The 15,931-nt window shown below is 35.6% G+C and overlaps 1 protein-coding gene across 2 annotated transcripts; it reads right to left on the minus strand.

Moving 5' to 3' along the window:
• Window positions 1-7,385: 7,385 nt before the first annotated feature.
• Window positions 7,386-15,565, minus strand: LOC133289968 (ribosomal RNA small subunit methyltransferase-like). 2 transcript variants are annotated; one of them, XM_061488011.1, is made up of 3 exons: window positions 15,318-15,565; window positions 12,691-13,040; window positions 7,386-8,575 (listed from the first exon to the last, which is right to left on the minus strand). In XM_061488011.1, the coding sequence occupies exons 2-3, from the start codon at window positions 12,997-12,999 to the stop codon at window positions 7,832-7,834; spliced, it is 1,053 nt and encodes a 350-aa protein (XP_061343995.1). In that variant the 5' UTR covers window positions 13,000-13,040; window positions 15,318-15,565; the 3' UTR covers window positions 7,386-7,831. The 2 variants fall into 2 exon arrangements, with proteins under 2 accessions (XP_061343995.1, XP_061343994.1); XM_061488010.1 differs by having other exon boundaries at window positions 15,282-15,565.
• Between the last annotated feature and the right edge of the window lie 366 nt (window positions 15,566-15,931).

Consider the following 15,931-nt stretch of genomic DNA (forward strand, 5'->3'; position numbering starts at 1 on the left):
GTACAGGCGGTAGGGCCTCTCCAGCGGCCTGCTCAGCTGGGGCTGAATGCATGGATGGTGGGGAGCTCGGTTGTACTGTCTGTACGTGTCCTTCTGGCGTCATGGCCCTGGCGTGTTCCGTTCTTCTGGTGATGACCACCATGTTCAGTTGCAAAATGCGTTTGGCGTTTGTTTGGTAGCTAGAGGGAATGACCCGTCAGATGGGCCTTTGGGTAAGAGAATGGGAATAGAGGTTTATAGTATTCCCACAGACGGCGCCAATGTACCGTTGGGATCTATAAGCCCACTATGTTCCCTTTAGGGATGAGTCACTGTATGGGAGATACCCTTAGCTTAGGTACAGACCAGGCTAAGAGGTATTATGCCAAGCAATAGCGAGACAATAAGTAAGTGCAGTAAGCAATAGGACTCAAAGTAAATGGACAATATCACGATACATAAGATACCTTTAAGTTGTGCCCATGGGGGCTATTTATAGGGAATATGGTGTGGGTTGGTAAGGAGAGGTCAACCCTCCTTGGGATGTACTCCCATGATAGCAGTGTTGGGCGTGTTTGGCGCTGCCTTTTGGGCAGCGCTGCGCCTTCTGCGTCTTGCGATGTCAGCACTGGACAGAGGGTAGTTTTCCCTTTATGGTGCCTGTGGCTGGCGCCTTTGGTGGTTAGCGTCCTGAGATGGGGCATTTCAGTGTATCCCTTGGACATGCTGCAAGGTTGGAGGGCGTGAGACTTGACGTGGGTTGGGGCTGAGGATTGGACCTGGCCAGCTGGGCTATACCAGTGTTTGGGCCATCCAGAACAGGATCCCCCCAGCTTGGTAGCATGCGTTGGATGGTGCCAAGTTATTGTCTTTGGGCGTTACCTTTTGGGAGATTCATGAGCGGTGTCGCCGCTTTAATATCGTAGTTGACCCGCGTTGGTGCCCAGTCGTAATTACTGGGCGTTCTTGGGCTGATGTCGCCCAAATTAGGATTTTGGGCGTCTCTGATTGGAATCAGATCTCAACGGTTTTGTCCCTCATGCTTCCAGGGGTACTTCAGGTTTTTCGTCCTGCTGACGCGAAGGGTGTCTCTTCGATTTTTGTGCACGTTGTAATGATGGACTCTCCATCATTACAAGCAGTTGTATTGTTTCGAGACACGGCGTATTAATGCAACGTGCAAGGTGTCATATCACCTTGAAATTACTATCATGCCTCTCATCTCAACCGCCAGTTAATGATGGTTACGGCATCTGACGGTCGGAATGTCAAGGGGTAAGCCGTGTGAGTGCCATGACATGATTGGTGTCATATCACCTTAAAATTACCATCATGCCCCTCATCTCAACCGCTCGTTAAATAACAGTTACGACATCTGACGGTCGGAATATCAAAGGGCAATTCGTGCGAGTGCCACCTTGCGCTCCTTTCTTCTTTAAAAGGGGAGCATGCTCTCGCATGGAGGTCTTCTTTACGCTGGTTATTGGTATATTGTTGCTTCTTATTACGCTGTGCTTCTTCTTCCTAACCTTAAAGCTTCTTCACCGTTCGCATAACTTCAAAGGTATAGTGCCTCACTCTTTGAGATGAAACATGAACTAAGCTTATAGAGTATGAACATTCAGATAAAGTTGCTATCTTGAATTGCGTGAGAATGAGAAAACAATTATTGTTCTTTTTGATGAACCCATTAATTGATATCACATAACATAAAAATAAGAAACTTGATTTATTTGTTGTATGGCTGGTGTCTGCCTGAGTTCTTGGTTGATTATTGGGACATGAATGACATGTGTTCACCAGCTAAGAGGTAGAGACTGACCTTAGGATTTTGTACATTGGTGTTTTAAGGTTAGTTATCATAATAACTCATTAGTAGTATATTAACATAATATGGAATTGATTTGTGCAGGTGTGATTTGGTAGATGACATTTCAAAGACTAGGATGGCATACAAGAACAAGTCCTAAATGGATGATAAGAAAAATTTGTACTACCGTATCTTTTTATGGAATTGAGAAGATACTTTTTTGTATAGATGTCCCATAAGTAAATTTTTTATTAGTTTTATTTGGCGATTTTTCCCCTCTATCATATTGGTTTTATATAAGCTTGATTAACTTATATAAATTGAAAACATGATGACTTGTACAAATTCTTCAGTGATAATAGAATATAATGTTTAGTGTTTGATTCACATTTTAATGTGTTCACTAAATCATGTTTGAGCTATTTTCAACATTATTTTCTTTATTATTGTAATATTTATCGAATTCATAATATTTTTAATTTTAAAAAAGAAATTTCGTATATTTAGCCATGGCCATAAATGTGGCTAAAAAAAAGTTTTAGGCACAATTAGCCACATAAGGAAGACAACCGTAGTAAAATTGATAGAGAAAAACAAATTTTTCTCCATTCATAAGTTTACTGCCTTATTTTTGTTTGAAAAAAAGAATTATAATCCAAACAATTCATAGAAGCAAAAACCAAGGGTCGCTGGATCAAACAAATATACAATGCATTTAAAACAAACATGCGGCTACATCTGTGTATCTAATGGTGGGTGGAATGAAATGGAAAAGGTGGGTGGAATGAAATGGAAAAGGATGGAATGGGATGGGATTAAATGGAAAGAGATTTATTAATCTCATGTTAAAGGAGATAAGTTATCTCATGTCATAGAGACAAACTTGTGGGTCCCACCATCTGAAAAATAAAAAGAAAAGAAAAGAAAAAAGTGGCACAGTTATCGAAGGGTGTGTAGGAGAGAATTTTATCACATGTAACATAAGAGTAGTATTTCCCATAAAATTACCATATTATTGTTTGAAAATTTTATGATGGAACGAATAGCAGGATAGTACATGTGGCTAAAAAGATAAGAAAACATAGATTGAGATAGTTCAAGCATCTAATGTGCAGACCACTTAGATGCTCCATGAATACACAAGTTTGTTACCGAAAACTTGTCACAAGAAGAAAAAAAAAGGTCAACCAAAACTTACTTTGAAAAAATAACAAAACAAGACTTGATGGATTAAGAACTAAATTGGCGGATAGTATATTTTCGCACGAATTGGGAGAAAATTATTAGCACTGTGGAAGGATAAACCCATTTTTCTTCCCATGTTACATTTAGTCCTTGTTTAATCCTTTTGTCCTATATTTTCTTTTATTTATTTAGTTATTTATCTAATTATTTTCTTCTCTATTTTACTTTTTCCTTTTATTTATCTAATTTTATTATTACTATGTATTGTTTCTATTTCTTTTCCTCTTATCTATCTTTATTCTCACTTTACTTTTATTCTATTTTATTGGATTTTCTTTTTTAATCTTCAATTTTTATTTATTTATTTATTTTTCCCTTCTTTTCCCTCAATGTTTTTTTGCTTGACCACCAATCCCAACTAATTTGAGAGAAAGATATTATTGACATTGATGTTGAACCGCGTAGGTTTTGATTCCATTGTTTGGGAAATTGATGGAATCGTAAGAGTTATAACTTTAGTAGAGTGGAACTATCCCATATCCATTCCTTCCAATCTTAAGAAATCCAAACGATGGTAAATTATGGTATTCCACTCCAATACTCCATACCTCTTCATTTCATCTCTATCCACCAATCCAAACATAGCCTAAAATAAGATGATAAAAAGAACACGAGATTATCTTTGGTTTTTGATAGAATTCAATATTGTCAATTGATCCATGCAGCCAACCCCACCTAGTGGAATAGGGTTTGGTTGCTGTTGTTGCATCATTACGCAAGATTATAAGTAGTAGTATCAAAACATAAAAATTTCAACAAAATAAATTTTAGAATTGCAAGGAAACAACTTCACACACAAGATACGATTAAATTCTCTTAAGTAAAATATGACCAAACTAGAATTTAACAAATAACTTTCCAAAATATCACAACACAAATTACAAAACACCAATTAGAGCAAACTACAAAATGACAGAAGAAACAATAAGAGCAATGCATGCAAATTGCAAAATACCAAAGGCATTAATCAGATGTACAATCAGGATAGCACACAAGAAAATATCCACTTTCCAGAACAACGAAAAATAAAGGGAAAAAGGATTATTTCAAGATATGCCTCTGAAGCTGTTCTTTGCGCTTCATGAAATTGAGGCAAAACTCACAAAAGTACAGCTTCAAACAGTCATTGTATTCTGGTGGGAATGGGGAGAAGTACCATGTCTCAATCTCATATCTTACAAGTTCAATAGTAGCTATATTTTTCACTTTTGTAAATTCCTCATGTTGTCGCAAACTGGCAGCATCAAGCTCCTCATGGCCCTATAATATAATAATAATACACACCTGAATTTAAAAGGAACAAAATGCAGCTCGAGGAAGGAATAATTTGAACAGTCCATAGAGTATCCTGGTTTCACATTCAAGAAAGCAATTATCAGCATCAAACTCCAACAAAAGAATATCACAATTACATGTTTCCTGTGACTTCAGCATCATGATCAAAACTATTGGTATGTAAACAGGTGTATTGTTTTGGAAGCCCCTAGGCGCGAGGTGTCTCAATGTGTCATTTTAAAATAGCACTCAAGATCTTTCAAAAAAAAAAAAAAAAAAAAAAATAGCACTCAAGTACTGACAAGAAGTTATTCAATGAGAGCAGTGAGAACAAATATTTGTGTCAGTGCAAAAATTATCAACTTATAGCAATCAATATTTTCATACCAAGTTGCTGATTACCTTAGGTTCAAATGGCACCTGCTCACCCTTGAAGAACATGTAGAAAGAGAGACAAAAATGTTTATAAAGTCTAGTAGGTTTTTTTTTTGTTTGTCTGTGTTTATGTCTAACAGCCTGTGACCAATTTATAATTGAAAAACAACCATTCAATACCTCTACATGTGTCTCATTAATCTTCCTTTTTTGGTGGCTGATGGAACCTGATTTTATAAAACTGAAAAAGATGAAAACATAACTGGAGCCAAGCTCCTTACAAAGATAAAATGTAGAAAATAAACCCCAAAGACCCCAACTCTCCCTTAAAGCCAACATACCTAGGCTCCAAGAGTTCCCTAGAGATCCTTTGATGAAACCTACTTTTATTAATCTGAAATTGCAGAAAACATAAATAGAGACAATCTCCTTACAAAGATAAAATGCAGAAAAATACACCTTAAGATGTCAACTGCCCTTCAAAGCCAACATACTTAGGCTCCAAGAGTTCCCTAGAGATCCCCAATTTGCCCACTAAGCCAATATTGAATTCATGCATAAAGAAATCACACCCTAATCATCTATATACAACTAATTCCTAACTAATGGGTTTGGATATTTTATTAAAGGCCCATCAGGGGCGTGTCATCTTCAAACCTGTCACCCCCTGGAAAATCACAAGTGCAATTTTCTAAATGAGTTGAGTCATAAAAAGAATGCGTATTTTGAAATAAGAGTTACACATAATAGAGAAAGAAACCACCACTTATGACATTAAAATTACGAATGGCCAGAGCACGTGCTAACAACAGAGATGATGCAGAGCAACAAACAGAACAGAGGGCAAGAAAACACTATGAAAGCAATCTGGGTTTCTATTGATATGAACAAAATGGGTTACAGAACAAATGACTCTTCCAAGGGGATTTTCCCTTCACACCTACTGAGCACTCTCAGTGGTCAATCAGAAACAAAACTGAATATCCCTCAAATGAGATGACTTCCTTTATTTATACACATGAACTATTCACCACTCACCAACTACATTTTGACTTTTTCCTAACTAACTCTTTTGTTTCCTTGAATAAACTTTCCAAACTTTGGTCTCGCTGGGATTATCCTTCCTAGCCACGCCTGTAACAGCAAGAGACTACACGATTCCAGGTCACCAAAAAACACGTGACTACAAGTTCTGAGGACATAAGAACTCTTTTCTATCTACACCCACACCACCCGAAAGAGAAACAAATGAAAAGAAAATATTTCTACTTAGAACAGATATCTGAAAACTAAGGGTCTGGTAACAAATGCTGCAAAGCAATTTGGAGAAGAAATAATCATTACCTTCTCTTCCACTTTCTCATCAACAACAGCCTCCACAGAATCAAGATGAAGCTGCTCAAGCTTCACCCACTCATCAAGCCTCCTATTGACTGCCAAAAAGTAAAAAGTAATAACAAAAGGTTAAGCAGTTAGCATCTTAGCATCCCTGCCTACGATAAACCGTTAACCTTAGCAAAAACAATCACAAAAAACATTGACATCAACTGACAATTAGAAAAATATAGAGAAAGGAATTATGAATGTTCAAATACATAAACAATGGTAACATGATGAGGAAAACAAAAAAACAAAAAAATACCAATAAAAGTGAAAGTTTATTTTTTACCATTAACTAATAAGAATACATGAAAATGTCACTTACCACTGCCATTATCTTACACCTATTTCTTGGTCAGAAAGAATAATATATCCCTATATTTTGCCCCCTACAAATACTAAAATAGATATAAGAGACACATAACAACTTCTTCTTTTTTTCTGGTATAAAACATAGCAACTTTTAAAATAGAAGAATGATGATATAACAAGGGAGAATGGATAATGGGATTCACAAAGAACCTGGGACAAGGAAATGCTTTCAGAGCAGAGTTGTGGAGCATACTGGTGGGCCTTACTGTTGCATGGGACAAAGGATTTAGAAGTATCATACTTGAAGGGGACTCTTCCCAGGCACTGAAGTTTATAGAGCAAGAGGATTTCAACAATCACCACCTAGCTCATATTGGAAATTCTGTTCGGAACCTCCTTGGGAGGGATTGGTTAGTTCAGTTGAATCATACTCTTAGAGAGGGGAATGTGATGTCTGACTGGATGGCTCAAAAAGCTGTTGATGCAGATAAGATGTTCAATTATTTTTGTCCCCTCCTATGGGGAGTAGTAGTGTTCTGTATAAAGATATTTTGGGTGTTGGAACACCTAGAGTAGTTTGTTAGTGGCTATGTAGCTGCTGTTATCCAAAAAAAAAAAAAGGATCATGTTTGAAACAAGACAACAGTGATTTCAACATTTTGTTTATCCAAAAACAAAATATTTACCAACAAAATCAAAGATTCATCCACACATCCCTATATTTACAAATAACGATTCACAAAAATTCAAAATATTAGCAAGCATCACTAGTAGTATTATCACATATGCACAGGGAACCCTATTCGTGATAATATATTAAAGACTACATAAATAAACAGATATCAGAGTATTCTAACACTTTACGAAATCAATAGCATTCTAACAAACCTTCAATCAATAAATAATCCAGCCAATTCTCAAAATTACAACACACCAAACCAAAACCCTAACCATTCATTCACTCATTCAAATTGAGCAAGAACAAAGAAAGAAAGAAAGATTGAGGGTTCTTACACTCAGTGTAATGGACATAATACTCATAATCGCTGGGCAAAGTTTATGTATTTGCTTTTTATTCGTTGAGTGACAAGTTTCTTGGCATGTCAGTATCATTAATCCATAGGGCAAAGTTTATTTATTTACTTTTTATTTGTTGGGTGTCAAGTTAAAAGCTAACCTGCTTAACTATCAAATTTTTTATAACATACAAGACATTTGAACAAAAATATAACACATACAGAAGATATACAAATACAGATCCTCATAAAGCAATTAAAGAACAGTCAATCTGCTAAAATTCCATAGTCGGTAAAATACATACACGAATGAGCTCAACAAAATAAAATGATTAATTAGTGTATAGACCATTATATCTAAAACCACTCTCTTGAAAAACAGCCCAATACTAAAGATTTAAACAGTAAAGGAAATAATAAGAAAATGATAAATCTAAAATCAGGAAAAGTGTATGCCAGCTTTGTTAAATAGAGAAAGCAGGTACAAGAACTCTTGCAGCGTGAGCTTGGACGATCTCTTCTCTTCAAAATCTCCCTCTTTAAGAACACCTAAAACCTTGTCCTTGAACTCAGATTGCACCTGATCTGCTTCCCCATCCTCAACTTCCATTTCATCATCATCATCTACTCCATAATCATCCATCTCCATATCTTGATCGTCACCAAAACTAGAGAAGTCCATTTTAGTGTCTATTTCCTTCAGTGAACCTTCTTGCGAGAGTTTCAGTGCTTGCACAGTCTTGTAATTTTTTTCAAGCAAAGAGATGACATTCTTTTGCCTAAATATTGAACCAAGTGTTTTGTTCTTTCTGTTAAAACAAATTCGTAAAAACCCATCCCACTCCTTCTGCTTAACTTCAATACGTGGCTTTCTGGGCTCAATTCGTACTACAGAGGAATCAACCTTGGGTGGAGGCCTGAAGTTGTTTCTTCCAACTTTGAGGAGGTGGAAGATTCGAGCATGGAGCTGAGTGTTCACCGTAAGGCGACAATAGAGTTTATCACCTGGCTGAGCAACCAATCTCATAGCAAATTCTCTCTGGAACATTATAATTGCACACCGAAATGCAGGCTGGTGATTGAGTAACTTGAATGTGAGAGGAGAAGATATTTGATAGGGAATGTTTGCCACACATATGTCAAAATAAGGAAGTTCAGTCTTCAGCACATCACCTTGAATAACCTGTAATCACAAAAAATAAAAAAAATAAGAAAAGTTGAAACAACACGGGAAAAGAAAAAAATTTCTTTTGCTTTGGGGAAATTGGGATATTTATAGATATAACACCACATGTGCACTGGTACATTATTGCTTACGGTCTCAAGTGCAATGGGAAAAATTGTCTTATGCGCACCAAGTCTATTTATTAATACCAACATAGCACCCAATCATAATTTCATTCATTTAGCTTGTTAAATAGCATAATCAAGTGTGGTCATACAAACAGGTCCAACATTTTCTCACGAAACATGCAGAAGAAATATTCACTCATACAAGCATAAGTAAAAGATTACCTCGAGCACTAATATACACCATGAAGTTAACATCAACACCTATACCCTAGGGACTTCCTTCTTGAAACTTTACCTGAACTTAACAGTCTATGCCCAAAAAATTTCCTTTAGGGTCTCCTCTTAGAAAGTATGGTTAGTAACAGGGAAGGTGTTTCAACTTATGTCTGCATACCGATGATAGACCATTAATTTATAATGATGCTATTGAGGCCTGTTACAGTTACTCACAGTTCTTTTCATGACTCAATAATCCAAGCCGATCCAGCCTGGTAGACATATATGGTTACCATCTGCCAAACTATAAGCCATACTATGGCAGACTTTTTTTTCAAAATACCTAAACTTAGGCAGAATTAAATTCTCAAAATATTAAGTTACTGCATACATCCATACACATATTACTAATAGCATTTCAACCAAAACAAGTAGGTCAACATGGTTCTATTAGGACAGAGTTTAGCCTGTCCACTCAGCCACCCGATCTATCATTCCACACAACAATCTCACTACCTTATTTATAATTGATGGCCCATACAATTTTTTCTTCAAGTAACATACATTCCACTTATTAGTCTAAGCAAACAAGTGAACACATGGCTGTTTATTATGCATTATAGAGGTTAATTACACAAGTCTTTCAAAACAAGGAATAGTCCATTCCAAAACAGCCATACTATGAAGGATTCGTTACATATTCCTTCAAAAAGCTGAATAAGACAACTAATGACAAAATGGTTACAAACACAACAACATCACAGCCATCATTCCTTTGCATTGGATCCTTGTATAACCTTGCCTCTATCATTTATTTATTTTCCTGCATAAGCAGCCCCAAAAGGGGTGAGTTACCATTCAATAAAGCAAGGAACACTTTAAAACATTCCCTTCTCAATTCAATTAACATTTCCTGCATCGAGGTTAGTATGGAACAACTTCAAGATTACATATAAATTCCTTTCACAAACATAGCATAATCACATCATAGAAACATAATTCACAATTCACAGCATTAACTTATCCATGACACCTCCATGAGCATTGCTCACTCTAGGATGTCTCCTAAGAGGTGCTAAGACTTATCCTTTTGTCCTATCCATGAGCAACCTCCATGAGCCTTTACGCTCACTCTAGGGCATCTCCTAAGAGGTGCTAAGACTTATCCTTTCACCTGGCCAGGGACTTCTCTCAAGCATTCATGCTTGATTCATGACATTTCATTGCTGTCTAGTATCTCAACATAAAATTTAACATATAACATCAAGACAGCTTCAATTGCATTCATAGTCATTCTCTTTGGTTTTCATTGCTGTGCAAAAAATCATTCTTCCATAATTTAGCATACTCTAGTAAGGACAGTCATATCCATGATAAAAAAAATAATCCAACGGATACATCTGAATTAAACAATCCAATGCATATAATAGAAAGCTAATTTCACTTAATATTAATTTATATCATATTTTTTACCAAGATGGCAGCCTCAACCATAGACTTAAAATAATTGATAAAAAAACATTATTTCATCATGTTCTCTGGTAACATCACTCATCATAAATCATCATCAAACAAAATGCTTATAAATAATATTCACAAGGCTGTTCTAGACATACCCAAGTTAAAGAAAGGAAGGAAGTTAAGGTTCCTAAGTTTATCTTCTTCCTTGATTACTTTGGGGCTGTCCTACAACCACCAACACGCAAATTTTTCTTAAAAAATGCATGTCGCGGTCAACATTTTAGGACACGCGGTCAACGCTCTGACATGTTCCGATACGGGGTCAACTTTTTCCGACACGCGGTCAACGTTCCGACACTCATCCAACACGTTTTTTTTTAGGTCTATATTTTATTTTATTAACTAAACATGAAAAGTTAATTTAAATTTTTTTCTGTTATGGAATTTGACATGAAAAATTAATAAGGTACGAAAAATTATATTTGCTTTATATTTATGTTATGAAATTTGAATATTTGATTGGTTATATGCAACAAAGCACCGACAAGCATTTTTTTTTTTTAAAAAGTGTCGGACACCGACATGCGGTCCACATTTTGGGACACGCGGTCAACACTCCGACATGCATCCGACACTTTTTTTTTTTGGCTAAATTTTATTTTATTAACTAAACATGAAAAAATAATTTATAAATCAATTTTTTTTCTGTTATGGAATTTGAAATGAAAAATTAACAAGGTACGAAAAATTATATTTGCTTTATATGTATGTTATGGAATTTGAATATTTGATTGGTTATATGACTTATTATAGGTTGTTATATGTATTAAATATAAAATATTATATATTAAAATTATTATTTAATATCAAAACATGTCCTAACGTGTCGAAATATGGCATTTTTTAGAATTAACGTGTAGATGTGTCGTGTCGTGTCTTGTGCCTGTGCAACATAACCTACAACTTTCCTTATTTGACTTGCTTCCGTTTCTTGGTCTTCTTTTAGGTGATAAAATAAGTAGGTGTGTCCTTAAATTTGAAGAAGGTAAATCCGTAAGACCTCTAGATACACTTTTCAAGTGAGCTTCCCTCTTTTTCAAGCTCCAGCTCCCCACAGCCTTCCCATATGGTCCAAAATCACTATAGCTTAGGAGGAGCTTCACCCAACTAATCACTAACACAAGATGGGAATTCACCCTCTATTTCTCATGGTTCAACAAAAAGTCAAAGGGGCTGTTTTAGGATGATTAAATGGGCAGTTAAATTCCTTGAGTTAGCATGGTAATCGAGAGAAGATTTTTGGGAGACAAGACCCACCATGCAAGGTGAAACCCATTGGCTAATCTGGGAAAGAAGAAGGTGTTTTGGGAGAGGATGACACACGGTAGTATCCTCTGAATTTTTAATCAGAGAGTAGTTAAGTTCTACATAATCCTATGGCCTTAGTCCTATTTTTGGACTCTTGCACTCACCACATGCATCCCTAGTATAATCATCATAGGGCTGTAAATTCCTGACACATACCCACCGAGATACATCCTAATTTACTGGATCATTGATCACTGCATTTTCTAAAAATTACAGCATAGCCCCTACATTCTTGGAATTTAGGGATTGGCCCCCAAACTTAAGGAAATTATATTTCAACCACAAAAACTTAACCAACCTATACATGGGTGTTACAATTCTCCCCACCTTTTAGGAATTTTGCCCTCAAAATTAAGGTATGGAGCTTCAACATCATATCATACACATTTATCTAGGCATTCAACCACTTCCAATATAATTGGTATTCAACATCCATACTCAAGCACTTAGACACTTTGTTAATAAGGTCATTCAATAGCCACCATACACAAGCATTGACACTAGAATGTATAACCATCTAAAAGGAATGCAGCTCGGCCACTTACAAGGAAATAGAAGCTTCATTTGTCAACCATTCCGTCGAGTAAAAATAATAAATAAGCATGATTAACCTTATACTTTGTTATTCGTACACAGAAGGTAACCAAAAAAAAAAATGAAACTTGACTATTGACATTCATCCTCCAAAATTCATCATTTTTAGTTGCTTGGGACTCCACGAGTCTAAGTTCGTTGATGATGTACATGAATAAGAGCATATAATGATTTAGATATCAATCTTTTCTGCAATATTGAGTCTATTCTACTACCTCCTCACTTTTGATTATAATGCACTTCAAATAATAACTAAGTGAAAAGAAAACAAAGATACAGACGACCCCAACTTTTTCTGCTCAATATTTCTCACCACTGTCTCGTATGCCAAACAGAAAACAAAATAAAAAATGAACAAAGACAAACCGTGAGGCGATTGGAGTAAGGGGTCCCCTGGAATCGTTTCTGCAGCTCAAGAACCATACGTGGGTCAATCTCAACCGCAATAACCTTCTTTCCAGCTTCCAAAAGTTTCTTTGTCAAGTTTCCAGTACCGGGACCAATCTCAAGGATTACATCAGTGCTTTTGATACCAGATTTTTGCACTATGGCATCAACAAGTAATGGGTTCTTGAGTATATGCTGACCCTTTGATTTGTGAAAAGATATGCCACCTTGGTAAGGCGTGTGTTGTTGTGGCTTGCCCTTTTCCTTCTTCATCTTGCCTCCTGCCATTGATGGTATGCGCCTATCTCTCTTTCACAAACACAGGAGCCCTGTTTGAAATAAATCCACAGAGAATTCAATTCAACTCCTATTATTGAGTTCTATTATACAATGAATTTTCATGTTTGGAAGAAATTTTAAATTGTAATTGACTTCCATTCATCAGATGTATTTTAAATATTTTCAATTGGAGAAAAAATAGGTGATGATTTCTTTAATGATATGGCAAATCACAGACTCCTTTACAAGAACAAACTGCTTTCTGTTCACCAATCGTTATTTCCTCACCATCTAGGAAAAGAAAAAAAAAGTCAGAGCTGATTGAGTTGCAAATTCTATACATATCTCTAATTCACGCAATGCGCCAAAAAAAGTATTTGCCTATAATAAATAAAACCACAAAATTAAATGACTATCGATCATTTAGAAATGACTATATATCAGATTTTTGGTTTAAAAAAAATAAATTCCAAAACAGGGTCGACACAACACGACACGTATTGTTGACGGGTCAAAAATGCAAACTCAGATGTGTCACGTCCCCCGGGTCAACACAACATGACACACGAAATTTGAACTCTATTTAAAAAAAAAAAAAAACGAAAAAATTGAGAATTTTTTTTTAAAAAATAAATTTAAAAACAACAAAAAATACCTTCTGAAAAAAATCAAATGAAAAAACTTTAACTTGTTACACTTGAAAGTTTAAACTATCCAATTAGATAACAACTCTCAAAATTCGAATAAAAATGAAGGACTACTCAAAAAACCAATAGCATGAGCTCTACAATAAATTGTGTCCAGTAATGACTTAACATTACACGAGACATGTAAAATCAAGCAGTTAATAATACTAGTTAATTAGTTATAATCCTAAATCAAACAAAAACAAATCCACACACATAGCAACGCAGATTAGCACTGGAATCAATGTGGCTAAGCGGTCAAGATCATCAGTTGATAAAAAACACAGGGCGGCTAATTAAATTACAAGTACAACCACAGTGAATCTAAAAACAGAAAAAAGAAAAAAGAATCAAGTAAGTAATTATTTGCATATCCATAAAAAAAGGGATCGAGAAACGCAACCAAATCGGCGATTGAGATCGGAATCGGAAAATGAAGAGGATAGCGAGAGAGAGAGAGAGATACCAATGAAGAAACAGATCTGCAATATGAAAGAGGGAAAGTGAGATTTAAAAATGGTTAAGGGAAAGGGTTTGGTAATGGAGAATCGTGGGTTTATACTGGAGGGAACCTGTGGTAGATGGTTCAGGGACAGTGGTTTGTACTTTGTAGCAGTTGACGATAAGGTGGCTAAGGCAGAAGGTACGGCGGCTAGACAGTGGTTTGTACTTTGTAGCAGTTGACGATAAGGTGACGGTAAGTTTTTTACTAGCTTACTAGCATTTCTTTATAATTAAACAAAATATAGTGGTAGTGATGACCCTGCATAGGGTGCAAAATTGATGTTCCCAAAAGATAACAATCACATTGAACTCCATTGAGATCCAAAACCAATTCCACTGATTCACTGATGAGAAAACAAAAACCAAGGAGTTGAAAAATGCAAAGAATGAGATGCGTAATAAGATACACGTACACTATCAAATTGAAGAACCAATGCAATTGCTCAAAACATCCTAATATCTAAAGTAGCATGAAACTAGTTTATTGTTCAAAATCATTGCACTTATAATAACAACAATAAGTTAAATCACATCACAACACCCTGTTACTTTAAGAGACCGGATTTAAAAGAAAATTACATACAAGACTAACCACAGGTGCAGGCCATCTATTTACCGTGTAAATAACTTCAGCCTAGGAGTTGTTTAATACAAGACATCATTTTCTATTTGTTTTCTCAAAATGACCACAAGGATGCTGTTTGCTGCATATGAAATACACGTTTTATCAAGCTGACAGAGCCATTTATCAAGCTGATAAATACACAATCACCTGCCATTACGTTTTGGGACAATCTAGTGCAAGACATAGAATGTAGGCATCTGTTAGTTTTGCACAGAGCCCATAAAATTTTGGGATAGGAACATGGGTAAGACCAAAATTAATTAATACTATAGAATTGTGCTTTTTACCTAACTAATGTACAACACGTTAATAAGTGTCTATAAAAACAACTCACCACAATAGCTATGGATTTTCATAGCCATTAATTCCACTCTTTGGGACACAAGTATAAACCCATAATGCACGAAATGGCACACAAGAAAAAAATTTATATGAGTTTTGAATATCGTAGACAGAAGATAAAAAAAGAAAGAAACCTTGAAGGAAGACGATCTAGATCGAAGTGGACGAACCCGTTCTGGAAGGATGCCGGTGGAGAAAGGGATGCGAGCGGTGGCGGCTTGCCGGCGTCGGAATTGGCGGTGGTCGCAGGAGATAAGGAATCGCTTCGGGATCGTGAGTCGAAGGTGGGTGGCGAAATCAAAGAAGAGATTTGGATGAAAGAAGAGAGAGAGAGAGAGAGATAATGCAAGTGAATATTGAAATCAATAATAGGATCAATCAGCTGGGTTTATCGAAATCAAAAGAGGAGATAACTCAATTGGGGAGCTAGGGTTTATGTTGTGCTCAGACATGAGACTATTTAAATTACGGTTTAAAGCAAGCGATTTATGAATAAAAAATTATTTGTGATTTTAGTTTTTTTTTATAACACGAAAAAAAAATTATTTTCTCAATTAAATCAGCTGACGTAAAAGTTAAAAAAATAACTTTACATGTTATAATTATATATTACTGCGAATACATATAATAAAAAATTAAAATAATACAACTTATATCCTTTATAAATATATAAAGATGGGATTCACATGAAATGTATATAACATATGAAATGTCTATATAACATATGAAATATCTATATAACATGACACAAATTTCGTCTTACAACATGATATTCATAAATCTG

This window comes from Gastrolobium bilobum, unplaced genomic scaffold, assembly GCF_033153095.1.
Source record: "Gastrolobium bilobum isolate Gb01-03AN ecotype WA unplaced genomic scaffold, APGP_CSIRO_Gbil_v1 utg101407, whole genome shotgun sequence".
Classification (NCBI taxonomy): domain Eukaryota; kingdom Viridiplantae; phylum Streptophyta; class Magnoliopsida; order Fabales; family Fabaceae; genus Gastrolobium; species Gastrolobium bilobum.

Bases quoted from the DNA above. Each gene is read 5' to 3' on its own strand.
- LOC133289968 (XM_061488011.1), bottom strand. From the start codon at position 12,999: ATGGCAGGAGGCAAGATGAAGAAGGAAAAGGGCAAGCCACAACAACAC. The intron at 8,576-12,690 runs GTTTGTCTTTGT...TTGTGATTACAG, and splicing joins CTTACTCCAATCGCCTCACG to GTTATTCAAGGTGATGTGCT.